The sequence below is a fragment of the Alnus glutinosa genome, chromosome 3 (genome assembly GCF_958979055.1).
Source record: "Alnus glutinosa chromosome 3, dhAlnGlut1.1, whole genome shotgun sequence".
NCBI lineage: Eukaryota > Viridiplantae > Streptophyta > Magnoliopsida > Fagales > Betulaceae > Alnus > Alnus glutinosa.
Window position 1 is genome coordinate 17,632,736 of NC_084888.1, and position 27,991 is coordinate 17,660,726.

Consider the following 27,991-nt stretch of genomic DNA (forward strand, 5'->3'; position numbering starts at 1 on the left):
TTCCATTTATTTTTTCTTGTAAAATAATAAAAAAAAATACTTTCAAACCTTCACGGTATTGTTCCTTGCAAAACCAACAAACTCTCTGGGAAACGTGTTCATGTAGTATTTCCAGAACTCTAGAGAGCTTCCATCAGAATTGGGACCTGTGTTCCAAACTTTGAGGGCTGATGTTGTTACCTGGTGAGACTCTAAATGCTTGACACTGTCCAAGAAAGTTCAAGAAATTTTTTATTTTTATTTTTTGTTTGTCTTCAACTTATCATTGTTACGCTTCTTTCGAAGAGCTTTCTTGCGGTGGTCTTCTTGTTGTTCAAACCCGTGAAAGCTTTCTTCTTTTATCTTATTTTGTTTAATATTTCAAAATCACGTCTCGCTTGAATTTTATCTTTTGGGTTTGAGTTATTGGTGAATATCTATGTTTGGTTTATGCTTACAGCTTTATGATTAATGGGTTTTCTTTAGTTTTGATGAACGCGGCTTTCGTGTTGACTGTCACAAATTTCTTTAAACTGGAGGGTGAGATTATGGGAAAATGTTATCGGACCATTTTCTGTTAAAATGTTGATGAAGTTTGACTTAATTTCGCCCAAGTTTTTGTGATTTAGAATGATTTTAAGAAGCTTTTTAGTTGTACCCTAAACAAAGGATTAAGAGAACCCACTTATCATTATCATAAAAACATTGCTGAAATAACGTAGTAAACCTTTTTTTTTTTTTTTGATTCACGTAGTAAACCTTTCTTAGTTGTGGTCCTTGGGGAGTATGAAGGATTAAAGAGTCGATTAACTTCTGGCGATTGCGCTGTTAGAGAGGGTCTCCCACCAGCCCTGCCTGTCATCTTGAAGTGCAGATCTCCTTCTGCAGTGAGATTATGCTTGTTTAAAGAATTCGCCATAAATTTTATTTCTTTTTCATTTGTCTCTCCTGGTTCTATTAAGTTTTTAATTACAAGTATTTTGTAGTTAAGCAACTTACATTAAAATCTTTGATATTGGGGCTCTTGCACTGGATTTTACCCTTGCAATGATCTTGTTGGGTGAAGCAATAAGTCAGCAAATTCCATACATTATTCTTAATATCTGGCCACTAAAAAATCAAAGCTCATTTCTCCTTTGTCTTCTGCAATAAATGAACAGTTGCTGCCTTAAACTGATGATTTGTCCCTGGGACCAGTATATGTATAGGCATTTTTGTTGATAGACCTGCATCTAGATAATATGAATGGATGAGGAAATCGTAATGAATTTGTCTAATTCATGTTATGTTCTAGTAATCATGTAACATTGAGTGGTAGACCAGTTTTCTGAAGTTGGTGGTGAATTATAGTATTTGTATTTGCTGCTCACTTGTTGCTTGCTAGGGAAGATACTTTTTGGTGGCAAAGGCATATTTAAGATGGATTGATGCTAATGTTTCAATGTTACTGATTTTTGTTTGTGCTCTCAGGTTTCTTGTTAAAGTTGTATTTATAGCGGTTAGTTTTCAAGGTAACCGTTATTTAGATGTTTATTAATGTTTAAGTGATATAGACTCATTATGGTGTAATTACTGTAGATGTTGTAATTCAATTTTGCCCATGTGGAACATTGGCCACCCAGTTTATGAGTCAGCAAATTAGATTGGGGAAAATATTTTGAAATTGCTGTGTCATTATCACCAACAGATAACATAGTGTGATATTCTCTCTGATCAAGTCTTCCACTTATGTTTTAGATGAACTGGCTAATGATTGATCATATCTTTTCTATCTCTTCATATGTGGTATGTCCTCTTTTGTTTATGTCTTCATGGTTTTTTGCACCCTTATGTGTAGCTATTTTCCTGTCGGTATTTGTGGGTTTATTAACAAATTGAATTTTGTCATATTTTCTGTCATTGTCAATTTGGTTAATGTACATTCAGCAACTGTTAAGCTCTTTCATGGGGGATTGGATTGAGTTGGCTCACTCTGGTGCAGAAGAATTTTTTCTATGCAATAGTTGATAGAAAATCAGGATGGCAACTGAAAGTCCTATGAGAATGGTGGAAAGCAGCAGAAAGTGGCCTTCTTCTAAGGATCCTTCAGCTTTTGGGTTTCCATTAAGAAATATGGCAGCAGAGCAGTCAATACTCTCGAAGGAGCAAAGATTTCTTGGAGATCAAGCAGAAATAGTTCCTAATAGAAGTGGAAGCGCTCCACCAAATATGGAAGGTTCACTTGCATCTGTTAAGAATCTTCTAATGCAACACAACTCTAGTATGAATTCGAGCTTGGCTAATTTAAGCAGCATGATTGAAAATTACGTGCCTGACGAACAACTGTGCTCTGATCCGGCTTATGTTGCACATGACAGCTCGAACATTGACTTAATCCCAAGGCTTTCTCCACCTCTTAGCTCACAAGAGAATCAGTGCCTGGTGAGCCGTATGGGTGTTTTTGGCAATAATTGGAGTTTGACTTCTGTAGATGACAGTGATAATGGATCCTTCCATTTGTCTCGAGGTTGCCTTTCTACTCATAGGGAGGAGTCTGAGGATGATACTTCACCCAGGCCAGCTTCCAAGAATTTGGCTGAAAGTAGTAATGCACATATTCCTGGACAGAACACAGCTTCTTTGGCTAATCGCCATAAAAGTTTGGTTGATCTGATACAGGTATAGAATTATATGAGTGTTTTACTAATATGCATTATTCTCAATCAACGACCAATAAATTTAAGGTTGAGATATATGCAAATTTAAAAGATGATCGTAGTGTGTTCTTTTGATGCAGATAACAATTTGTTAGATTGGATTGGTACTCAATTTGCAACAAATTTAATTAAGGTTGAGAATATCTAATGTTCTTTTGATTTGGATTTTGTTGAGCCATAACCATTGGGCCACCGCTTAAAAGTGTGATATATACTTTGATCAAGACTGAATTATGTTTGAAACTCATTTAGTGGAGAAAGGATGATATAGAGAGACAGTACGGGAATTGAGTTTAAAGCCTGAAAAATTTACAGGAGTTTCTGGAACCCTGATTGAGTAAGATTCATAAACTACTTTGTCTATGTTTTCCATCTGCAAATCTTGAGGTGACAACTAACCATCTAGAAATGACAAGATGTATATTATTCAACTATTTGCTCATACACTTGAAGAAAAATTCTCAAGATGTGATATTGGTTGCTTGCTCATTAAATTGCCTCCTTACTTTGATTTCTAGAATTTGGTGATGTAAATCTCCATCATTACCTATCACCCTATCACAGCATTTGTCACTATACAAACTGTAGCGAACCTGTTAAATATCTGACAGAAGTTTCAGTGGAAACATAGTTTAAAACCATGGGCTTATGATGGTTGTTAATTATTGGTGGACATTAGGCAGGGACGGAACTAGTAAGAGTCCCCCCAAGCTTCAAAATGTTCCCCAATTTTTATTATTTATTTAAATTTTGTCCTCCCACATCTAAAATCCTAGTTCCGCCCCTGCCATTAGGTAGTCCTTGGGATTTCGGTAAAGTAAGTACCATACAAAATTCTTGTTTGTGTGTCTTCCATTAATGTTCTATTTCGTTTTCTTGGTGGATTTGTAGGAAGATTTTCCCCGTACACCTTCTCCAGTTTATAATCAGTCTCGTTCATCAGGCCCTGCAGCAATGGATGGGCCTTTAGATTCTGATGTCCATGCAATTTCTTTGAATGTTTCTTCTACTGATACTTCTAAGCTACCTGAACCAAATTCAGGCTGTACTGAAGTTTGTTCAGAGGCTTGTGCTCCGGATGCACATGCTTTTGGACTGGTACCCGATAATAATCCTTTAGTGACCTCTTTTACGAGCTCAAGGTGTCTTGACAAGAGAGGGAGCTCACCAACGCTAGAAAACAATGAATCAAATGATAAAGATGCTGGTTTAAAGGATGATGCATCAATTAGTTGTGCCCTTGGGCTAGATGGCTCCAGAACTGACTCTAAAACTAGAGCATCTAATGCAGAGAGTGACAGGAACAAACACGAAGAGCCACTGTCTTATAAAAGGAATATGGTGCAACACTATCCGGCTGGACAGTGGGGTACTCAATATCAAGTTCAGGAGTTCCAGGCCCAAGTAAGTTCTCAAGGAACAAATCATTCTCGTGGTATTATGGAAAAAGTTCACCATAGTCATCCCAATTTCTCCTCTGTTGAGGTACAGCCTTCATGGCATTCTCCTGGATTCACACCTCCCGTATATCCAACAGCAGCCACTTATATGACATCAGGAAATCCATATTACCCCAATTATTATGCATCAGGGTTGTTTGCTCCTCCATACAGTGTGGGTGGATATGCTCTGAGTTCAGCACATCTTCCCTCATATATGGCTGCATACTCTTCTCATGGTGCGATTCCTCTACCATTTGATGCAACTTCTGGTCCAAGCTTTAATGGTGGAACTGCTGGTCCTTTAACAGGGGAAGGCATCCCGCTTGTTTGTGATCTGCAACACCTAAGGAAAATTTATGGGCAGCATGGATTAGTGCTTCAACCTTCTTTTGTGGATCCTCATCATATGCTGTGCTATGCACATCCTTTTGATAATGCATGTAACACTGCATTTCATTCTCGGTTGGCGCCTGCAAGTGTTATTGGGAGCCAGGTCGATCCTTTTGCTTTACAGAAAGAGTCAACTGTTGCCTCTTATATGAGTGATCAGAAACTTTACCCTCCAACAAATGGGAGTCTGAGCATTCTCAGTCCAGGAAAAGTTGGAACTACTAGTAGTTATTTTCCAAGTCCTCCTAACTTGGATGCCATGACACAACATCCACCATCACCTCTTCCTAGTCCATTACTACCATCATCTTCGGTTGGTGTAATGAATCATGTAGGTTGGCAAAATGAAATGAGGTTTCCTCAAGGTTCAATTAGAAATGCAGGACAATATTCTGGATGGCAAGGAAAGAGAGGACTCAACTGCTTTGATGACTCCAAAAGGCATTCTCTTCTTGAAGAACTGAAATCCAGCAATGCCCGAAAGTTTGAACTCCCTGATATTGCAGGACGTATTGTTGAATTCAGGCAGACATCTGGACAAAACTATGTTTTCTGTTATTTTTTCATTTTTTCCTCCCTTCATCTAAATGATGTGATTCCATTCGTGTTTAAACTTCAGCGTTGATCAACATGGTAGTCGATTTATTCAGCAGAAGCTGGAACATTGCAGTTTTGAGGACAAGGCATCTGTTTTCAAAGAATTTCTTCCACATGCTTCGAAATTAATGATAGATGTTTTTGGTAATTATGTTATTCAAAAGGTATGCTCTCAAAATTAGTGTGCATTAAATTCAAATATATATTTTTTATCATCATCATGTAATATCTTGCGTGATATTTTAACTTTCCTGAATGGCTTGCTTGCTTGCTTATCAGAATCATGTTGATATTTTACAGTTTTTTGAACATGGAAGTCTTGAGCAGCGAAAGGAACTTGCTGATCAACTTGCTGGACGGATGTTGTCATTAAGTTTGCAGATGTATGGCTGTCGTGTAATCCAGAAGGTATGCTAGACTCTGATGATAGATGTGCAGGCTTATAATTCTGCCAATTGTGCAGCTCAATTTCTATCCTGTTAAGAATTTGCATATACTTTCAACAGAAAACGAAATATGTTAAGCATGTGTTCTTCAACCTCTTAAAATGAACGAAAAAAAGGGAAAACAGCAGTATTTGCATTACTCCATGTGTAGAAGTATATCTATTGTTTCAAGGCCCAGAACTAGGGTCCAATCTCAATAGAAATTGAAGAAAAGAACAATTACACTAAAAAAAAGTAATATATGTGGGTTTGGCCTCTGATTTATGGCTATGAGGAGATAATGTCACAATCAAGTAATTGACAATAGACACTAATGTACAATCTCCCAAGACCCTAACCGCTAACACAAAGCTAGTGATTGCATCACTGAAGTTTCCTTAATGAGCGAAGTTTCTCTAAGGATTTAGATGAGGAGATATGTTTGTCATGGAAATTGATTTTTGTCAAGTTTGTGTCTTGTGAAAAAGGTAATGTAACAGAGGGAAACTTTCATGGGATGTAGGTATTTGCTTGGCCGTGAGTTCATTTAATGTTTCTTCGCTGGGGAGAGAATCATGTTTGGTTGAATCTGTTGTGTGATGCAATAATAAAGAATCCGTTGTGTGATGATGGTTCACCTGAATAAATATTCCCTTCAAATATCTCTTTGATAGCTTAATGAAGCCATTAGTTGCTCGATGGGAAGGTTGGTTTTATCACTCCTGTCTGCTGGAGGGGCTTGAATGACTGAGAAATTTGAAACCCTGACAAGTTCTTGGCATTTCTTCATGGCATTAAGTGCTGCCGGCATAGATTTGGGACGTTATTCCAACTAGGTACTCAATTTTCCAGTGGGCCTCCTTTCATATAACATTATAACTGTTGATGGTCGTCTGCCTTATCCCCTTGTTGCAGAACCACTCATTTAGCCCAGGAGGTTTTATAGGACTTGTTTGCTTTGTGTTCTAAGGGACTACTTGGAAGGATAAGCTTCTAGTATGGGGGGTGTTGCTTGGAAGGATAAGCTTCTAGGACTATCTATGGGGGGATCTTGCTAGTTTTTCTGATTATTGTAAAATGATTCTGTTTGACTGAGTCCTACTTGCCCCTTGTTTTGAGTGAGTCTAAAGGATGAGCTTACAGGCCTGATACTGTGCCAGCTTTTAGCCTTGTTTAGTAGGCCCACCTGTCTGCAAGCGACCAAAGGTCCTCGAAACTAGTTTGGTTACTTTTAAAGTGACACATGAAGGGAGGAAATCATCTGTATGACCTTAAATATGCAAATTATGGGGAGACCATCACTCTCTCTCTCTCTCTCTCTCTCTCTCTCTCTCTCTCTCTCTCTCTCTCCCTTATAATTAAATGGCACAGAATGAGAGAAATTTATGGGAAGTGTCACTAACCATTGAGAGAAATGGGATAATGGATGTATCTCGTACATGGGAAGAAATTTTCTAAGGATATTTTCCTTCTCAAAAGCAAAGGGGCTGCTCCCTCTTCTTCTTCTTCTTCCTTTTTTTATTTTTTATTTTTATTTTTTTATTTTTTATGGTGAAGGGGAGGAGACTGAATGTTGAAGAGTTAACTTTTGGACTCTCAGAAAAAGACCTCTCTCATAAGAAGCACTTGACAGAGGAGTCTCCTCAAAAAGACAGTGAGGACAAAGTCAATGCTATGCAGTTTTCCAGTTGCTCTCATTTTAAGATATTTATCTGATTGTGTTCACATAAAATGTGAAGGATGGGGAAAGCAATCCTGGTTACTGAAACTGGGAAATACATTTAAGATTTTGTTTTAGGTAATGACAACTTCTCAAGATCTTAGGAATTAAAGTTTAAAAAGGACCTATTTCATAATTTCTGTACTTTTCTAATATATATATAGGGTTGCATAGTATTTCGTTGAGGTTATCTCTTAAAGAGTGAAAAATTGAATTCTTAGTTTTTTGTTCGTAAGTAAAAAACAGAATTTTTAGTAGGGTAACCAAATGGTTTTCTCTTCCATTTTATTTCTAAATTTATGTTTTGGGAAAAACCTGTATGAATTTGAGTGCATTCAACGTATCTGTTCTAATGCCATATGCATAACCATTTATTATTCAATTCTATATTTCCAGGGATGGATCTAGCAAATGACTAATTGGGGGCCAAAGTGAATGTATTAATTTGTTGTTAGGGTATATGGAAGTATGTCAAAATTTTCGGGTGAAAGCATAATTATAAAATGATTTGAGCAAGATCAATATAATATTTTACTCCTGGAAAACTGTCCCCAATTCAGTAGCATTCTCTTTGACTAATGATCTGTAATGGATTTTATTTTAGGCCTTTGAAGTTATAGAGCTTGATCAGAAAATACGACTCGCGCATGAGCTTGATGGACATGTTATGATATGTGTACGTGATCAAAATGGAAATCATGTTATACAGAAATGTATAGAATGTGTCCCTGCAGAGAAAATTGGATTTGTTATTTCTGCTTTCCACGGTCAAGTTGCCATGCTTTCTACTCATCCCTACGGTTGCCGTGTCATTCAGGTAATTAGCAAACAGTTTGCTGGGTGTAAAGGCTCTAATCATACTTTGTTGTATCTTAGTATTCAAATTTTTACGTTTTGATTTGTGATAGAGAGTTTTGGAGCATTGCTCAGATGAGCTGCAAGTTCAATGTGTGATGGACGAAATTTTGGAGTCTGCTTATGTTCTTGCTCAAGATCAGTATGGCAATTATGTCACGCAGGTGGGTTTTGCTTGCTTTACAAAATATTTTCAGTAATAGCATTGACATCCATTTAGTGAATCGTGGAAACTTATTAGTATTTTAATTGGTTGTGTTTCTCTCCTTGAAGCTAGTTTTTGTAGTTGTGAGTTTTTTTCACAATTCCTCACCCCAATATTCCTGAACTAATTGATTCTCATTTGTTTTCTCAGTTGATAAATTATGTCTTGGGAGGGGTGGTAGAAGGGGTTGTTAGCCTACTTTTAGAGACTGAAGTTCACCATTGCTTTAGTTCTTTCAAAATAATGACAAAATTTTGTTGTGTGAAAATGATGGCAAATGGCAGAAGTTATCAAGTATCAGTTAACGAGGCCGCTTTCTTTTGACAGTTTTATACATTGCTATATATGACTAATCTGCTTTTTATATGCCAGGCAATTTGTAATTGTTGCTCCGCATGGTGATAGTTTTAAGGTTGCTAGGTGGTATGATAAAGGTGCTGGCACAAAAACAATGGCTATGGTGAAAGTAATTAATTGAAATCAATAGTGTTTTTAGTCTTTTGTTGCTTTTGCCAGATATTTGGAGAAAAGAATAGCAGGGGCTTTATTGGAAAGATTTTGATGTCGTGAGTTTGAAAGTATTCGTCAAAAAAAAGAAAAAAAGAAAAAAAAAAAAAGAAAGGATGGAGAGTTTGAAAGTGTGTCGTGAAGGGAGGTCTTGGGAAGAATCAGTATTTGTAGAGAAATAAACGAAAGAAAGAACTTTTAATTGAGGCATTGAAGGGTGTTTTCAATGCTGCAATCTTAGATGCCCTACAGATGCCTTACATCTCACTTCCAGGGTATACTAATTTCTCCAATTTATATTTTGTTATGACACAGATTCTTATCTTGCTTTGATGTGATACGTTCAGAATTTTAGGGCTTACGTGGCAGCATACATGGTAGTATCAAATCTCCAAGACAGCAGTGAATACGGAGTAGAATCTCCATATATTATTTCCCTAAGTGTTTTAGCTAATAAGGAATGTATTTTCCATTAGTTTATTTCCTTAGGTCTCCCTCCCAGTGAAAACCGTCTTGAGGGAGGGCGGGTAAGAAAAAACCCTTAGGTCTCCCTCCCAGTGAAAACTGTCTTGAGGGAGGGAGGGAGCTCCCTCCCTCCCTCCTCTTCTGGTCCCTTCCTCCTAGTGCTTTTCTTTTTTTAGTCTTTTAGCTTGGGGTTTCTCTTCTTCTTGGGTGTAGTTCGACGGTGGTTGGGTTTTTCCGGTGCTCTCGCGTCCCGCCAGAGGACCGCCGGCCTGCTCCAGTCTTATATGTTGTTTTGTAGATGGCCGTCGCGCCGTTGTGTATGGTTGATGGGTTCTTTTGCTCCTTGGGTAGTAGATCTACAGTGCTTGGGTCCTCACCCACGTGCTCGTGCTTCTCTGGAGGGTTCTCCGTCGTGGTTCGGCTTTTCCTCGCCGCCGTAGCAGTTGCGGGTGACTGCCATGCGTCGGTGCCGGAGTGCGTGGCCGTGGGCGTTTTCTGAAGCTTGGGTGTTAGATCTGCGGAGTTTGGGTCTTCTTCACCGCGCACGCGCACCTCCGGTGGCTTCACCGGCGCTTTCCGCGACTTCTGTGGGTTTTCCGGCTGTTTTCTCATCGGCGCCGGCGCGTGTTGCTCCATGCGCCACCGTGTCTGCGGGTTTTTTTTTTTTTTTTTGTGGGTTGGGTGTTTTTTGGGGGCTTTTTCTGTAGCTGGGTTTTGGGTTTCATTAGGGTTTTGTTGTTATTTGGGTGTTTAATGAGGGCTTTTACTGTTTTGGGTTTTGGGGCTCTTGAGGGTTTTGGGTGTTTTGGGGTTTATGAGGGTCTTGTTGGGTTCTGCTTTATGGGCTAGTTGGGTTCTTCCTTTGTATACTCCCTGTGTACTAAGGGGCGCCTTACGCTTTTTTAATGAAATTCCTATTACTTATCAAAAAAAATTTTCCTGCATTATGTTATAACGGTTATATCTAATGGTTATGTCTTATGACCTAGCCGTCTTCTATGTAAGTGTAACCCTAATCAATAAAATGGCACGCTAAATATTATGAAATCCTTGAACCTTTGTTGGTATCTTGGCGGTCACGGTTCCCTCGAAGTAATCATTGGAGATTACGGCTTTCTCGAAGTAGCTTATATCTTTTTCTTTTGTTTCTTTTTATTATTTGATTGCGTCTAGTGGTATCAGAGCGAAGGTTGATTGTTTTCTACAACAATCTCCGATCTACACCATCACCATGTTTTTCTGGAATGAAGAAGAACGAGTGAGGCTAGACAAGATGCGGTTATAATTCCTCGCCTACAAAGAAGCGAGCAAACAGATGGAGGAAATTAGGAAAAGAATTGAAAGCTTTTCTCCACCACGCACCTCTCCGGCAAGCCAAGCCCCACCCATTCAACCTACCCCACTGGCAACAAGAAGTGACCGGATGATGCCAAAGCCCCAAGCGGTGTTAGAGATGCAAACCACAACACCTACTTCACCGGCTGCCACCGTCACAAAAAAAGAGAAAGAAAAGCGGGTGAAGCAACCAAAATCCATCGACATCGGCGCCTAACCAAACCACCGTCGACCGGCTTTAGATCAGCCAACCCCAGCCGCACATCCAGAAATCACCGGACCCAACCTTCCAAACGTGCTGTCATCAACTCATGCTGTGCCTCGATGCCTCTAGGAGTCACTCGTGTTCACTGTGGTGCGAGAAAGATAAAGAAGAGAGCTTTTGTTTGGCTTTGGTTCGGAAAAAAAAAATATATATATTGGTGGGAAAAGAAGATCGCGTGATCCCAACCACTACAAGAAAGAGACACGAACTAGGAACAAGAAAGCCGAGCTTTGGGATGCATCTTGCTGTAAGAAGCGCCTAGAAAAATTAGTGACAATAGTAGCAAAAGGTGTTCTCAAAGAGCATCTCATTCTCTTGGCAAATAGTATGACGTGTGCTGGAAATTTGGTTGGATTCAATTATGGTGGTTATAAAACATTGACGCGCTCATATAATGTCAAAGCACCATTTACAGAAGTAACACTTTCTACACCAAGAAAAAGTTTTGAGAGAGCTGCTAAAAAGCGTCATATGAATTCATTGTCCGGCATAGTTGCATCTTGTTCCTGGGGTAGACATGTGGCAGTGGGAACACCAGAATTCTTCCTTGGGGACAAGGAAGATGTTAGGGGAGAGGGATGATACGTTCAGAATTTTAGGGCTTACGTGGCAGCACACTTGGCAGAACCGAATCCCCAAGATAGCAGTGAATAAGGAGTAGAATCTCCATATATTATTTTTCTAAGTGTTTTAGCTAATAAGGAATGTATTTTCCATTAGTTTCTTTCCTTCAGTTTATTTTCCTGCATTATGTTATAACGGCTAGACCTAATGGTTATGTCTTATGACCTAGCCATCTTCTATATAAGTGTAACCCTAATCAATAAAATGGCACGCTGAATATTATGAAAACCTAGAATCTTTGTTGGTATCTTAGAGGTCATGGCTCCCTCGAAGTAGCCATTAGAGATTACGGCTCTCTCGAAGTAGCCTATATCTTTTTCTTTTGTTTCTTTTTATTATTTGATTGCATCATGATGTTTTCCCATTGTTCGTATAGGAATAAATTCACTCTGCTTACTTATAACTTAAGTTTTTATACCTGTGAGCAAGTTAACAGAATTTTTTATACTGTCGAATTCAGGGTATGTTGGTCAATTAGTGTGCAGTCAGGTAGTCATTCCATTTCATTTCACGGGTGCAGCTGGTCCAGTTCTCAGCTTGTTTTCCAAGTTATTTTAGGATACGTTTGGTACGCAAAATGGTTATTCCATTAAGAAAAAAGAATAGCCAGTTATTCCATTAGGAAAAATGAATAGCCTTATTAAAAATGGAAGAAGGTGAAATAAAATAGTCTTGGTATTAAAGTATACATATACTCTATATACTTTAACATTTGGAATAGCCATTCCTATGGCTAATGAGGGAATGACTATTCCTCAATTTAAGGAATAGTCATTCCCTCAGAGACCATAAGAATGGCTATTCCAAGGTTGTTTCATTCCACTTTCTTTCATTTTCAATAGAAACTATTCAAATTTTTTAATGGAATAGCTATTCCGCATACCAAACATAACCTTAGTCTTTAGGCTTATTCATTTCCTTTCTTGCTAAAACAAAAATTAGTGCTCTCTCTACTTTACTCATCTCTCTCTCTCATATATTTCTCTTTGAATTTTATAGTAATATGGTTCATACTGTTCGCAGCATGTTTTGGAGATGGGAAAGCCCCATGCAAGAAGTCAAATTATCAGAAACTTCACTGGGACAGTTGTCAAAATGAGTCAGCATAAATACGCTTCAAATGTTGTTGAGAAATGTTTGGAGCATGGAGATACTCCCGAACGGGAGCTCTTGATTGAAGAGATTATTGGGCAATCTGAGGATAATGATAATTTACTGGTACCTTATTTTTGTCTTCTTCTTCTTCTTTCTTTCTTTCTGAGTGTAATTAAACTCGAAAGGATATATTAGAAGCTAATAGTATTTGTAGTATTAGTGATGATACTATTATGACCTAGATAAGCACTAGATACGTTTGCTCTATACCCAAAAGGACTAATCCATGTTACAATTGGAGCTCCTTCGAGTAATTTATATAGCTCAGTCTCACCTATTAAAGAACCAATATGGGATTTAGCATTCATAGAATCTCTTTACAATTCGCCCACACAGTGATCAACTTTTTAGGGTGTCACAACCTCCTCAACTCAAATCCCTAATGATCTTGTCAGGGTCTGCATCATTATGCTGTTCCCCATCATTACATGATATTACTAGGTTGTTTCATTTGTCACGGCCTAAGGAAGATGTTAGTCACATATGTGCTATAACTTAAGGAGACTAGTCGAAGTTATAATTGGAGCTGCCTTGAGTTATGTATAGTTTAGTCTCACATAAAAAACTAATATGAGACTTAGCACTCATACAATACCTTCACAATTCACCTACTTAATGTGAGACTTAACTTTTTGGCCTATAACAATGTTATTGCTTTCAAAGGCTAATTATGAAAATATCTTTGATCATGTGTTTACTAACCAGAATCACATATCCCTTGGCATTCATTTCCAAAGGGGCAAGGGCTTGATGTCAAATTAATTGATTTTTAAATGGCTGCTTTAATTTGTTAATGCTGACACATACCCAATTGCATTGAGTACCCAATGGTTTTAACTGTTGAGACCTTTTTCCTAGTGAAGGTTTAGCTGGATAATAAATTTTCTCTTAACACCTCCCTATAGTCTAATTATAGACTTTATTTTGTGCGTACATTTTGACATCCTATGATAATATACACCAACTTTGTAGTTTATCCAATGTTATTGCTTGTTCTTCTCTCTTTATTGAGTTTGTTGTGAAGTCAAATATTGACATTCAGCATTCAAGATTCTGCTAGACATTATTCACAGTTAGCTAGTCTTCAGGAATAATTAATATCGAATCCACTATAATGCAACTTGGAACTTGTTTTCTGACTACTGAGTTGGTTGTTGTTTGACTCCCTTGTGCTAGACAATGATGAAGGACCAATTTGCGAATTACGTTGTTCAGAAGATTCTTGAAACAAGCAATGATAAACAGCGGGAAATATTGTTAAATCGTATAAGAGTCCATCTTCTTGCTTTGAAGAAATACACTTATGGGAAACACATAGTTGCTCGATTTGAACAACTATTTAGTGAAGGTGCGTAAATTTTCTATCTGCAATTCATGTTCATATTTTAAATCCATGATTATCTGGTCTCCATTTTACCTATGGGGATGGGACTAAAGATTAGCTTGTCAATGTGCGCATCTACATACTTATTTGTAGGCACCTGACCTGATACAGACAGCAAGCTAGGGCTGATGTGGCACTGCAGCAGCAACCCCTAACCCTAGCCGCCTCTAGCATAATAAGAAGCCTCTAGCCGAATAAGGAGTAGAATACTTCTCCATATTTTCTTTCCCCAAGTGTCTTAGCTAAATAAGGAATGTATTTCTTAGTTTATTTTCTTGCAGTGTGTTATGACGGCTAGACTTAATGGTTAAGTCTTATGACCTAGCCGTCATCTATTTAAATGTAATCCTACTTAAGGAATAAGCATGTTGAACTATAACCAGAAATAGACTTTCTTGGTTGTTTTGGAGATCAAAGCTCTCTCGAAGTAGCCCATATCTTATTTTCCTTGCTCTTTTACTAGTTGATTGTATCAAGTGGTATCAGAGCCAGGGTTCCTCTCTTTAACAAAATATTGTTAAACCTTGAGGCCCGGTTTCCCTCACAAGAAACCAGGGAAAAAAAAAAAAAAAAAGCTTGAGAAAATTCCAGTTATTCACCATAGGCCGTTCCCGGAACAAGAGCAAGGCCTACCTGGATTTTTCAGTGGAAGCAAGGCCAGCTACACGTTCATTCACACAGCGAAACGAGCAGCAAGCCATGGAAGGACGCATGGGCACCTTGGAGCAAATGGTGCAGACCTTAACAGCAGAAAACCAGCAGCTTATGGCCCGTATTACCGAAGTGTTTCAGATGATCTCCACCTGGGACCGACGTGACGCAGAGGAGAATGGGCGTAGGAGGGTACGTGTGGGAGAAAGAGAAGAATTCCAGGCTGGAGAACGGCCTCAGGCATTTGGACGTCCCCATGTTAAGCTGGATTTCCCAAGATTCAATGGAGAAGAAGACCCAACCAGCTGGGTTTGTAGAGCGGAGCAGTTTTTTAGATTCCAAGGAACCCATGAAGAGGATAAGGCGGCTTTGGCTTCCTTCCATCTAGAGGGAGAGGCCCAACTATGGTTCCAAATCCTACTTCGTGAAGGAAGGGAGATAGGCTGGCCAGAATTCAAGGAAGGGGTATTCGCTCGTTTTGGACCGACCCAATTCTATGAACCCTTTGGAGAGCTCACGAAATTACAGCAAGAAGTATAAGGGATTACCAAGCCAAATTCGAGTCCCTACTCTCAAAAATAGGAAATTTATCACAAAGCCAACAAGTTAGTTGTTTTGTAAGCGGCCTTAGGGAGGAAATCAAGGCGGACGTCACTGCTGGACGACCTCTTACGCTCACCTCAGCCATCGGCCTAGCAAGGGTCTATGAGGCCCGTAACATGGCTCTTGGTAAAAATGTTCATTTGGACATGCGGAGACCACCATTAACCCCCCAGAGCACCATTGGCCAGCCACCGCTTCCCATCAAGAGAGGTTAACACCGGAAGAACTTAAGGGGAGGCAAGAGAAGGGTCTTTGTTTCAAGTGCAACGACAAGTATGGACCCGGGCATCACTGGAAGAAGTTGTTCATGATTGAGGTATACTTGAGAGAAGATGGAGATGGGGATGGGATAGCACAAGATGCAGAAGAGGTGTACACTTTGGAGTTTTCCTTGCATGCCATTACCGGTAAGGACCCCACAGAAACCATGAAGACTTATGAGAGGATTGGGCTGTCAATGTTTGTAGTACTCATTGATTCGGGCAGCACTCATAATTTCATGAGTTTACCCCTTGCCCGAGGGTTAAAATTACAACCTGCAGGAAAGGGAGGGGTGGATGTGACCATCGCCTCAGGGGAAAAGATCTACGGTCCCGGTAAGTGTATTCAAATTCCAGTCGAGTTGCAGGGCATGACTTTTACCATAGACTTTTATATTCTGCTAGTAGAAGATTATGAAGTTGTGCTAGGCACTCAATGGTTGCGAATATTGGGGCCCATCCGCTGGGATTTTGAGACCTTAGAGATGCAGTTTGAGTGGGATAAGGTGCTCATAATATTACATGGCATTAAGGGTAAGCCAGGCAGGTCAAAAGAGTTCAGATCCCTCTATCCAGAAGCAGCCGAAAACAACAAGAAGATGCTGGAGCAGAATGTGAAAAAGAAACAAGAAGAGTTGGAGCCAAGGGTGTAAGGGCAGGGAGGGAATTGTGCAAAGCTGGAACTCTTCCTTGGGGACATGGAAGTTGTTAGTGGGGAGTGGGGTGGGCAATTCGGGTTCATGGGTCGGGTTCGTGGCAACCCGGCCGACCCGATTACATAAACGGGTCTGACACGAGCCCGACCTGATTATTAATCGGGTTGTGACACGCGGCCTGATTAATAATCGGGTAACCCGAACCCGAACCCGAACCCGAACCCGAACCCGAACCCGAACCCGAACCCGAACCCGAACCCGAACCGACCTGACATCAATTTCACAATATGCATGTTTTTTCATATGCTTTAACTTTGCCCCAATTTCTCCGGTTCTCCCCCACCCTTCATACGAATATCTTCGATCATCCTATGCACCATGCTCATCTTGGGATGATCTCTTGGCGATTGGGCGACGCAAAGCAAAGCCAGTTGCAGAAGAGCCATCATTTCCAGCTCCATCTCTTTGTACGCCAACAGCTCAAAATCAAGCACTTCCCATGTACAGCACTCTTCTCTTGACATGCGTTGAAGAAGAACCCACTTCACCAAATCCATTTCTCCCTCTTCCACTACTGCCATTCTTCCCGTCAAAATCTCCAACAAAATCACCCCGAAGCTGTAAACGTTGCATTTCAGGGTGAAGTTGTTTCTTTGGCTGAGAATGAGTTCTGGGGCTTTGTAGGCGTCGTGCGAGGAGGACGCGGTGGCCGGGAAGAAGAGGTGGTGGAGATCGATGTCAGATATACAAGCAGTGCCAGAGTGATCGAGTAGGATGATGTGAGGTGTCCTTGGAAGAGCTTGGCTTTGTTGTAAGAATGGAGGAATGCGAGGCTATGCGCAGAATCTGAGGCTACTTTTATCCTTGTGCTCCGCTCCAATGGAGTTCTTGTGTTTGGGCATTTTACACACCGGACACAAGTCATCTAGATATTCGTGTTTGGGCAAAATCGTGTTTGATTTGGGCATTTGGGCATCCCGCATCCGGCATTTCCATTTAGTTTTTTTTTTTTTTTTTTTTTTTTTTTTTTTTTTTTTTTCTTTTTTCTTTTAATACAACCGGGTCAGAATCGGGTTGACCCGATTTCGACCCAAACCCGATTATATAAAACCCATACCCGATTTTTCAATGTCGTGTTCGTGTCGGGTTCGCGGGTCGCATCAAAAATTGCCAACCCTAGTGGGGAGGGATGATACGGACAGCAAGCTAGGGCTGATGTGGCACTGCAGCAGCAACCCCTAACCCTAGCCGCCTCTAGCATAATAAGAAGCCTCTAGCCGAATAAGGAGTAGAATACTTCTCCATATTTTCTTTCCCCAAGTGTCTTAGCTAAATAAGGAATGTATTTCCGTTCTTAGTTTATTTTCCTGCAATATGTTATGACGGCTAGACCTAATGGTTAAGTCTTATGACCTAGCCGTCATCTATTTAAATGTAATCCTACTCGAGGAATAAGTTTGCTGAATTATAATCAAACATAGACCTTCTTGGTTGTTTTGGAGATCAAGGTTCTCTCGAAGTAGCTCATATCTTATTTTCCTTTCTCTTTTACTAGTTGATTGTATCAAGACCTTACTTCACCAAAATGCTTAACACTCGGACCAAAAAGGTCCAAATGGGAAAAAATATTATTATCTGGAAGGCTGCTTCTCAGTCAGCTCCTTTGACCATATTCTTGGACTCCTAGTTTCCTATACTATTGGAATTGATGTACGGTTTAAATCTTTAGGCTTAACCCCTAGGTATGAAAGGTTTGCATCCAGGAGAAAAATGGCATGGCCAGTCCTCACTGCCTGAATTTTAAGCAGTGCTACATCTCTCCTTTTGATTGTACTAGAGTCTGAGTTAATGAAGCAAGGGGCTTCTCTTTGAACATACCATAGTTTCTACATTAGTTGCAAGAAAAATTTATAGAACCATTGGCAAAGTCAAAATTACGATTTAGTGCTAAATTACACGTAATTTACACAAACAAAATCTTGTCAATACTTATTTTCTTTTCTGTCATCTTTAGTAATATCTTTGTATTGTAGGCGTTCCGCATAATGCTTTTGATTTTTTTTTTTAATAGATAATAAACTGGTTTTATTAAAAGCGTAAGGCGCCCCTAAGTACATAGGAAGTATACAAGAGAAAGCACTTGACTAGAAATCGAAAAATGAACAAGAAGATCGCTAAAACTAAGGAATTAAGGGGACACAAAAGCCACCGTCCAAATATACAAAGTATGGAAAAAAGAAAATAAAATATCCTCCTAGGACTTCTTCAAATCCTCGAAATACCTATTGCTTCTTTCCTTCCAAACACACCAAAGAATGCATGTCGGCACCATCTTCCAAATCGCGGCACTCCTCCGCCTTCTAGACGTCCACTAACAAGTACACAAGTCAAACTCTCATAGGCAAAACCTGTAACGCGTAAGTGAAAATTTTCGAATTCCCACGTGACATTACTAACTTATCAGAGGTAAATGTTGGCAACGGAATATATTTAAATATAATATGGATAGATTGACACCTCATAGCACTTTTAGGGGCACTTTTGTATACTTCCTGTGTACTAGGGTTGCGCCCCTTTGCGCTTTTTATTGAATTCTTACTTATCAAAAAAAAAATTGACACCTCAGAGCTACTACTGAAGTACCTCAAAATATATATTAAGTTAGTAAGTATAATTATACAAACAGTGATAACAGTTATGCCTCACAGGGCAAGATAGTCATACCAGCCAAATATTTACATATAACTGAAGAACTATAAGTAATGTCTTAAGTTAGGTAGGGTGAACTACAGCAGGGTAGTCCCAAAAAGAAAGGCTATCCAGCCTTGCAAAAAGACTGAACCAGGGACCATCTATGAGTCGGGATAGTCCTAATATTCTTCTTCTTCTTCATAGCCTGAATCATTACAAAATACCATACAAAGAGAAGACAACAACATAAACACTAAAGTGAGTCCGCTGTTCCAATAATAATACGAGTGCTGATTTATTTAATTAATGCAACATAATGCAATGGCCATATAATCACATGTATATGCAAAATATAATCTATGATCGCGAATCATAGACATAAAATGAACATAAACGTAATCATAAACCAATGACAGTTTTAAGTGTAGAGTTTTAAGTAATTCCCTTTTTCCACTCCTCTGTTGGCCTAGGCACGGTTAACGTGTTATTTAAAGCCTGGGCTTCCTCCCTTTAACTTTTAATTATTTTCTTTGGGAGCCTAGGCTCCTGGAAACCTCGGTTTCCCTGGTGACTTAGGTACACCAGTTTTTGTATTTATTAGTCTCTTTTCAGGTACCTCCTCATTCACTGAGAACCTAGGAACTCATGTGAAGCCTCATGTACCCACTGTGGATCTAGATCCAGTAGCTTGTTATTAGACTGATTATTAAAAATAATAAAAGATGAAAGGCCACATGCGCAAACAAGTAAATAAAGGAGTAAGCATATATTATAGGAAAAGTCAACCAGCTTCGTCCTCAGTAAGTATAGAGATACTTACTAGTTTCTGCTCCAAATATTTTCCTTTACAACTGCATAATAATCATCATGTGATAATAATAGATTAATAAAGCATTTATGAAAACATTATTATTACCATATCTCTTCCTAGATATTACAACGGCCACAGATTTACACATGATCTCGTATCTATTTATTTATTTTAGTGCTTACTTACCAATTCTTATATTAGTGCTACCAGAATTATCCATCCTCTAGGGCATCATTTAACACATAACATACCTTAAAAACAAGAATACAAATGTCATTTAATCAAGTACGCATATGAATTTACCTTCCTTTAATTCACACATCCTTATAACACACACATAAATATTTGGAAACACATTCCTTTCTTTAAATACAAATTCATCTCTTTCCTCTTAATATTTACACTCACATATCTCTCTCCCTCTCTCTCTCTCTCTCTCTCTCTCTCTCTATATATATATATATATATATATATATATATATATATATATATATATATATATATATATATATATCTACACATTAGAAGTTAGTAAATCCAAACACACGCACGCACGCACGCACGCACGCACGCACAGATATATATATATATATATATATATATATATATATATATATATATATATATATATATCTTCCTACAATGTTATACACCTATTTATTATATATATATATATATATATCAAAACCTCAACACATATACTCTCACGCTTACATTTCTTGATCCATTTTAGAACACAATTTACCCAGTCCAAATTACTTATCTCATGTAGTAAACACTCACCCACATGCTTACACATATACTCATATGTCCATAATATAAGTTAGCCAACTTTTCATACAACATACATATATGTGTATAATTAAAAGCAAGAGAAAATCATAATTTCAAAATAACAATAGGACTACTTGTTCTATGAGAAGTTTAAGGGAGAAAATACTCACCCAAAGTTTTCTAATGACTTAAAGAGTGGAGGAGAGTTGCTGTCCAAGAGAATTCCACTTGTAAAGCTTGGCTTCTTAGTCTCAAATCAAAGGTGGTTTCTACTCGCATTTCACTACTGATTTTGTGGGAGAATGAGGGTGGTTTGGAGCTTAAATTTGGCTTGCTAGGTGGTGGAAAGTGAGGTGAAATGGGAGGATTTTCGTGCTATTTCTACAGCACTAGGACAAGAGAGAGTTTAGGCTAAAATTTGGTTTCCTCTTCATGAAAATCAACTCCCCATGCATCCTATATATAGTACTCTTGAAGGCCTGAGATTAAACCAACAAATCAACACCCAATGGCCGGATTTGAGCCAGCCAATACCTCAAATTCATTGCTCAAATCTCATAGGTGACTATTCCATATCTTTGTCTATGATTACATGATATCCAAGGAAATCTAGTTGGGTTTAAACCAAAATGGACTAACTAGGCTAACTAAATATGGGTATAATCATTTGGCATCAAGTACAACGTGTGGGTCCCAAATTATTAGGTGGAAAAATCAATTGTCGCATTTAACGGAAACTGCACTGCACTGGGTGAAGTCGCTCGATCGATAATAAAGTCGCTCGATCGACTTCGACCTATAATCGCTCGATCTACTAGGAAGTCGCTCGATCGATTTTAACTTCACTGATCCAACTCTCTACATGCATAACTATATAATTTTATTAGACTATTAGTAATTCTTAAGCCCTATACTTATGTATGCACATATATCAATAACTTAAGTATGGTGTCTTTTTCGGGCATTACAAAACCCAAACCAAAACGAGTAAAGAGAGCACTCCACAGAGCGTAAGCAACATCGCAGTGAAGAAGAAGATGATCCACCGATTCCCTGTCTCGCTTGCATATGTAACATCTATCCACCAAAATAACATGTCTTTTCCTGAGATTATCTATTATAAAGATCTTACCTAGAGTCGTGGACCATGCAAAAAAAGCCGCTCGCGAAGGAGCCTGAGTCCACCACACACTCTTCTAAGGAAAGTGGCTCCCCACAGAGCAAGCCAGAGAGCTAAAGAAAGACCCAACTGTGAACAAGCCTTTATTGGAGGAGACCCACCACAGCCTATCTTCATTACCTCTACTGACATTGACCGAGTACAACACCTAGAAAAAAGAAGCAAAAACATCCATTCCCCAGTCATGCGCTAGAGAAGCTCACACTCCACTGATTAGAATCACCTAAAAGCTCCAAATTATCCACAACAGAAGCATTCTTTGCACAAGCAATCCCAATAAAACAGGAAAAATTTCCTTAAGAACTGTATCCCCACACCACATATCAAGCCAAAATTTGGTCCTAGCCTTATCTCCCACTTCAAATCTAGAAAGGCCTAAGAATTTCTCCCACCCTTTTCTGATGTTTTTCCACAACCTCACCCCAAAGGCACCTGCAGACTCTAATGAGCACCAACCTCCCCATAAACTGCCAAACTTGGAGTCCACTACAATTCTCCACCAAGCTTGCCTCTCAATCCCATAATGCTACAACCATTTGCCTAACAAAGCCCAGTTGAACATCACCAAAATTTTTATTCCCATCCCGCCTTCTAAAATTGGGTTACAAACCTTAAACCAATTCATCAAGTGATATTTGAACTCATTACCAATCCCTCCCCATAAAAAGTCTTGTTGTAGCTTCTCAATGCGAGCACCTACACTTGCCGGGAGAGGAAAAAGAGACAAAGGGTACTCTTGATAAGAGTGACTCTACCTACCTTGAAAATGTATAACCTTTCCCCACACCCTAAGATATTAGCGGCTAAATTTTTCACTTGATCTACATCACCCATAGGAATTAATTCTGACTTGGCCAAATTAACCTTTAAGCCTGAGGCAGCTTCAAACAGAAGAAAGAGACTTCTAAGATAGCACAACTGGGAAGGACAAGTATTACAAAAAATAAAGTATCATCTGCAAACTGCAAGTGAGAGAAAGTAGCATTGCCAACTATGAAGCCTTCAAGAAGACCCCCACTGACCGCCGCATAAATCATTTGACTTAGAGCCTCCATCACAAAAACAAACAACAAGGGTGAGAGAGGATCGCCTTGCCTTTACCCACGAGAGCTACTGTAAAAACCATTAGGAGGACTATTCACCAACACTGAGAATCTCACAGAGGAGATACTATTAGATATCTAGGAGCACCATTTTCCCCCAAAACCACACCTCCTTAGTACATACAAAAGAAAATCTAAATTTACATGATCATAAGCTTTTTTTCTAGATCCATTTTACACATGACGCCAGGCTCCCTAGATCTTAATCTACTATCAAGACACTCATTTGCAATAAGGATTGGATCAAGAATTTGTCTCCCCTTGAGAAAGGCGCTTTGAGATTTGGAAATGACCTTCTCCAAAACCATCTTCAATCTATTTGCTAAGACTATAGCAATGATTTTGTAAATTCCCCCCGCAAGACTAATAGGCTGAAAATCTTTGAGAGCAATAGCACCTGGCACTTTTGGAATAAGCGAAATGAATGAAGCATTGAGGCTCTTTTCAAAAAAACCTCCATCATGAAAAACCCGAAACACCTCCATAATGTTCCCCCTCAAAACATCCCAACACTCTTTGAAGAAGGCCATAGAAAACCCATCAGAACCCGGTGTCTTATCTCTAACCATAGCTGACACTACCTTCCTCCTCAAAAGCTCTCTCCAACCAATTGGCCTCAGATTCCAAAATAGAATCAAATGAGATACCATCCACCAAAGGCCTCACCTACACTGCTTGGTAAAAAGCTTTTGGTAGAACTTGACGATGTGCACGCCGATTTCTGTCTGATTAGAGGATTGAGTGTCGCTAATCAATAAGGAGTCCAAAGAATTATACCTTCTATTTGAGTTGGCTATGGAATGAAAAAATTTAGTTCATTTATCACCTTCTTTTAACCACATCACCCTAGATTTCTGTTTCCAACTCACCTTTTCTATAAGAGAACACTTCTCTAAATCTCTGACAACCTTAGCCTTTCTCAAAATCTCCTCCTCCCATAAGGCCCTACTTTCTTCAATAACATCGAAGGCCTGAAGATCTTCAATAAGCTTCCTCTTGTTACTATTACGAACCTCCGTAATGGGGGATGAACAATAATAATTGTGATAATTTGGGTAGATTTGGGTAGGATAATTCGAGGTATCCTGGGCCTCCTAATGTTAGGATTATTTGAGAAACCCTAAAAAACTCCCAAGCAACTACAAGAGTTGTCTAATAATTTTCTTCTTGATTCATTTTTATTTCTCAAGAGCCCTACTTATAGGGTTACAAAACCGAATTATGGAAACAATAAATAAATAAATATTACAAACCTAAATAAATATTACTAATTCCAAATACGACTAATACCATATTAATAAACCCTATTATTCTCTTAAAGAGAGAATACGACTCTTACCTTATTTAAACCTAATCTAATTATTCTATTAAAGAGGGCATAAATATAATTTCAATAATGCCCTTTTCACATACCCTAGGTACGTAACACTCCTACCATCTTCAAATGGACCTTGTCCTCAGGGTCCTAAAAGTATTGCTCCAATGGCTGCTGACATGGCAGTAACACTGGAATTTTTTATTTTTTTTTTGCATAATATCTCCCATATCCAGCCAGTGCCGCACGAGTTTTTATTTTCCCCCAAATTGTGGTTTCCATATTTCCCTCATTCGCAATCTTTCATTTAGGGGTAACAAGATTGGGCACCATATTTCTCTCTACTAGAAGCTTGGATTTCATGTCGCCAGCTGCTCCAACGTGCGTCCTTTCCCTTCCAGCTGCAACTTCTTCCCATTTTCCTCTAGCAGATTTCGGGTTGAATTCTCTTGCAACAATAAATCCGGAAATCTCGATTCCAATCTTCAATCTTCCTTTGCCAGTCAAGCCCGAGCTTGCTCCTCCGTCCACCTCGCTCACCGAAAATTGTCGATTGTCGGCCTGTATCTGCATCCGTCATAGAATCGCGTGGAGGCTCGTCCCTGTGTTGGATGGAAAATTCTGGGCTGCCGTGATTCATGTCGGAATCGCTGTCCTTTGCATAGTTATCATCTAGGGGACGTCTGGGTGGCCGCTGGTGACCGGAAACGCCATCTGGAGGAGAATCTCGCTTGGTTGAATCCTCTAGATCGCTACCCATCCTCTTGAGCCTCGTTCCTTGTCGCCGCTTAGGAGCTGACACTCTCCACCATGGCCCAGCGTGCGTCTCTGGCTCCCTCTCACCCCTGCACTTTCTTGCCTCTAGTTGGAAGATTTCAGGGAGGCGAGCGTCTTCCAACTGGGAGATAACGGGTGTGGGGCCGCTTGAGGTTCTACAAAGCCGGGGTTTTGTGGTACATCTGAGATGGAGGTTCGGTGGTTTGGACCTCGCCTTTGTCCTTCGTCTGAGCCAATGAAAAGCTTGGTTCTTTCTGCCTCTTGCGCTAGGACATAAAGGAACTCCCAGAGGTGTAGAATTGCGAATTAGTCTGAAGAACCCGCTATGTGGGTTGGCCTTGAGGTTGGCGGCACGGTTGCACTGTTGCCGGTGATGGTTGGACCGATGGTTGGCGTGGGTTTGTTTGGTGGGTTTTGGACAGGAGGTGCCTTTTTTGGTCCTTTTGGGTGAGACTTTGGGTGGTGATGGTTTGATCAGTGGTCGTGAGGCTTTATGTGGATTGAGGGGGCTGTGGGTATTGGGCGAAGGTGCGGCTAATAGACGTGGAAGGTGGCTGTGTTGAGTTTATGCAGCGGTGGGTATGGGTGGTTGGGTTTTCTTTTGAGTGGATGTGGGTTGTGGGTCGTTGTATGGTGGTGGGGCTGTGGTTTTGGGTAGTGATTGTACTGCCGGGTCGATTTGTGGTGGGGCTGTGGTTTTGGTGAGTTGTTGTTCGGGTGGATTTGCTAAGGGTGAGGGGGATGGTGAGGTTTCTTTTGGGCAGGCTGCACGGAATTGTTGGAATTGAGTGAGGATCGATGCCAGCATCTCCTCCATATGTTTTGTGAGCCGTTCTTCCGTTGATTTCATCGTGCTCAACATGTGATCTAGTCATTGTTCCGCCATGTTGAAATGTGGCTCTAATACCAAGATGTTACGAACCTCCGTAACGAGGGATGAACAATAATAATTATGATAATTTGGGTAGATTTGGGTAGGATAATTCGAGGTATCCTAGGCTTCCTAATGTTAGGATTATTCGAGAAACCCTAAAAAACTCCCAAGCAACTACAAGAGTTGTCTAATAATTTTCTTTTTGATTCCTTTTTATTTTTCAAGAGCCCTACTTATAGGGTTATAAAACCGAATTACGGAATCAATAATTAAATAAATATTACTAATTCTAAATACGACTAATACCATATTAATAAACCCTATTATTCTCTTAGAGAGAGAATACGACTCTTACCTTATTTAAACCTAATCTAATTATTCTATTAAAGAGGACATTAATAAAATTACAATAATGCCCTTGTCACATACCCTAGGTACGTAATAGTTACACTCTACATTGCCAAACATTTCTTCATTCCATTTCTTCAAATCTAGCTTCAAAGCCTTAGGCTTACGAGCTAAAACAAAACTAGGTGAGCCTTGGAACGATTAAGAATCCCTCCATTGTTTCACCATACCCACAAACCCTTCTACCTTAAGCCACGTGGTTTCAAATTTGAAAAGCATGCTCCCTCTTGAAATATCACCACAATCAACGAGGATTGGGAAGTGGTCCGAAAAAAGGCGAGAAAGCCTCTTTTGAGAAACTAAGAGAAATTGGACTTCCCAGTCAACCCCCTCACATGCCAAGAAAGAATTCAACCCCCTCACACGCCAAGAAAGAATTCTTGGCTTCATAACACAACTGGATGCCCCCTCGTCTTCCTCTTCCCACGGCTGGAACAAACAAAGGAAAAACATTATTTCTGTTAAATTCCATTATTGTTGATGTTTTTCCTTTTAAGAATTGATTCGGATTTTAACTAGTTCTCTCAAAACTTAGAACAGTTGAAGAAGTTAGATTATAGTTCACCATACATTTATCACCTAATTAGAGTCATTAGTGCAAGGTTTTCGTACATCTAGTTATTGTCTTTACAAATTAAAGTTGTCGACAACTTGGATATGGTTATGCTACTGTCTCTAGACAAAAAATTCTTCGAAAAATTGATCGATCAATCAATTTTATTTTCCCATCATGAATATCTACACTGATAACTGATCGCACAATATATGGAAGTACATGTGCATGTCATAGCTAAGCCATCTTCCTGCTACGCGTCCTCAAAATAAAAATAAATAAAATAAATAAAAAAGACGATGACAAACTCTGATAGTAGTAGATTAGTGAGAACTAGTTTTAGACGACTTTTTGATGTGGAACCATCTAGCTAGGTCTTAGAAAGAAAATTTCGAGGTGGTTAACTAAGAACAAAGCAGGATCCATAAACTATGAATTCTATTTGTTTTTTTTTTTTTGGCTTAGTGTTTAGGAGAAGCTTTCGATAGTACAAGCTTGGTTTTCATCATTCTCGGTTGAGTTTCATCTTCTTATTGATCTTAGCATACTTTGATAAACTGCTTGTGCACACATCACTTAGTTGCATCGGGGATTTTGAGATAGGTAGTTAAATAGAATCTCTCTCTCTCTCTCTCTCTCTCTCTCTCTTACACGGACACACATGCATGCTTGATGCTTGTACACTGCCACACCTGCAAACGCCCCCAAGCACTCAACAAGCACATGGAGATGTATCTGTTACAGGTACATTTGGAATATTTTTCTGAAGATTTACAACAATGATACTCTTCTGAGATCAGAGTACTGGAAATGTCTTAGACATGTAATATATGTTCTAAAACTATGTTTACATTATTTTTTGCTTTCTTTGAGTGGAAACAATATTACCTTGGAGCTTGGCTGCAGCAAAACTCTGGCTCTTTTGATTGATCTAACTTTCTGTTCGTTTCTAACGTGCAGAAAGCCAAGCCTTGGAATCTTAAGGTGCTCTGAATGTGATAGTATTTCGTTCAAGTTAAATGCAGGTTTTGGTCGTGGTGGGATGTAGAAAGTTCACAGCTCTAACTACTTTGCGAGTACAAAAATTTGAGATGGGAAAACACGTTTCATTCTTTGAAAATGTAATCGTATTATTGAATCCGCTACTGCTAGCTGCCTGTTTGGTATAGCCAAGTATATTTATGTAATTATTTATCATCTAATTGTGTCTATGGTATCTATGTATAGAAAATATCAAAGTAATCTTAATTAATGCCTGGAAAATATGCTCTTCTGAGGTTTCTTGTGCAAA

At 39.3% G+C, this 27,991-nt stretch overlaps 1 protein-coding gene across 4 annotated transcripts; it reads left to right on the plus strand.

The window, feature by feature from the left end:
• LOC133862721 (pumilio homolog 5) lies at positions 1-27,991 on the plus strand. 4 transcript variants are annotated; one of them, XM_062298571.1, is made up of 12 exons: positions 1-183; positions 1,450-1,490; positions 1,717-1,764; positions 1,906-2,637; positions 3,567-5,032; positions 5,127-5,268; positions 5,405-5,512; positions 7,854-8,066; positions 8,158-8,268; positions 12,529-12,723; positions 13,837-14,008; positions 27,661-27,991. In XM_062298571.1, the coding sequence occupies exons 4-12, from the start codon at positions 1,999-2,001 to the stop codon at positions 27,681-27,683; spliced, it is 3,069 nt and encodes a 1,022-aa protein (XP_062154555.1). In that variant the 5' UTR covers positions 1-183; positions 1,450-1,490; positions 1,717-1,764; positions 1,906-1,998; the 3' UTR covers positions 27,684-27,991. The 4 variants fall into 4 exon arrangements, with proteins under 4 accessions (XP_062154555.1, XP_062154552.1, XP_062154554.1 ...); XM_062298568.1 differs by lacking the exons at positions 1,450-1,490; positions 1,717-1,764; XM_062298570.1 differs by lacking the exons at positions 1,450-1,490; positions 1,717-1,764 and having other exon boundaries at positions 1,961-2,637.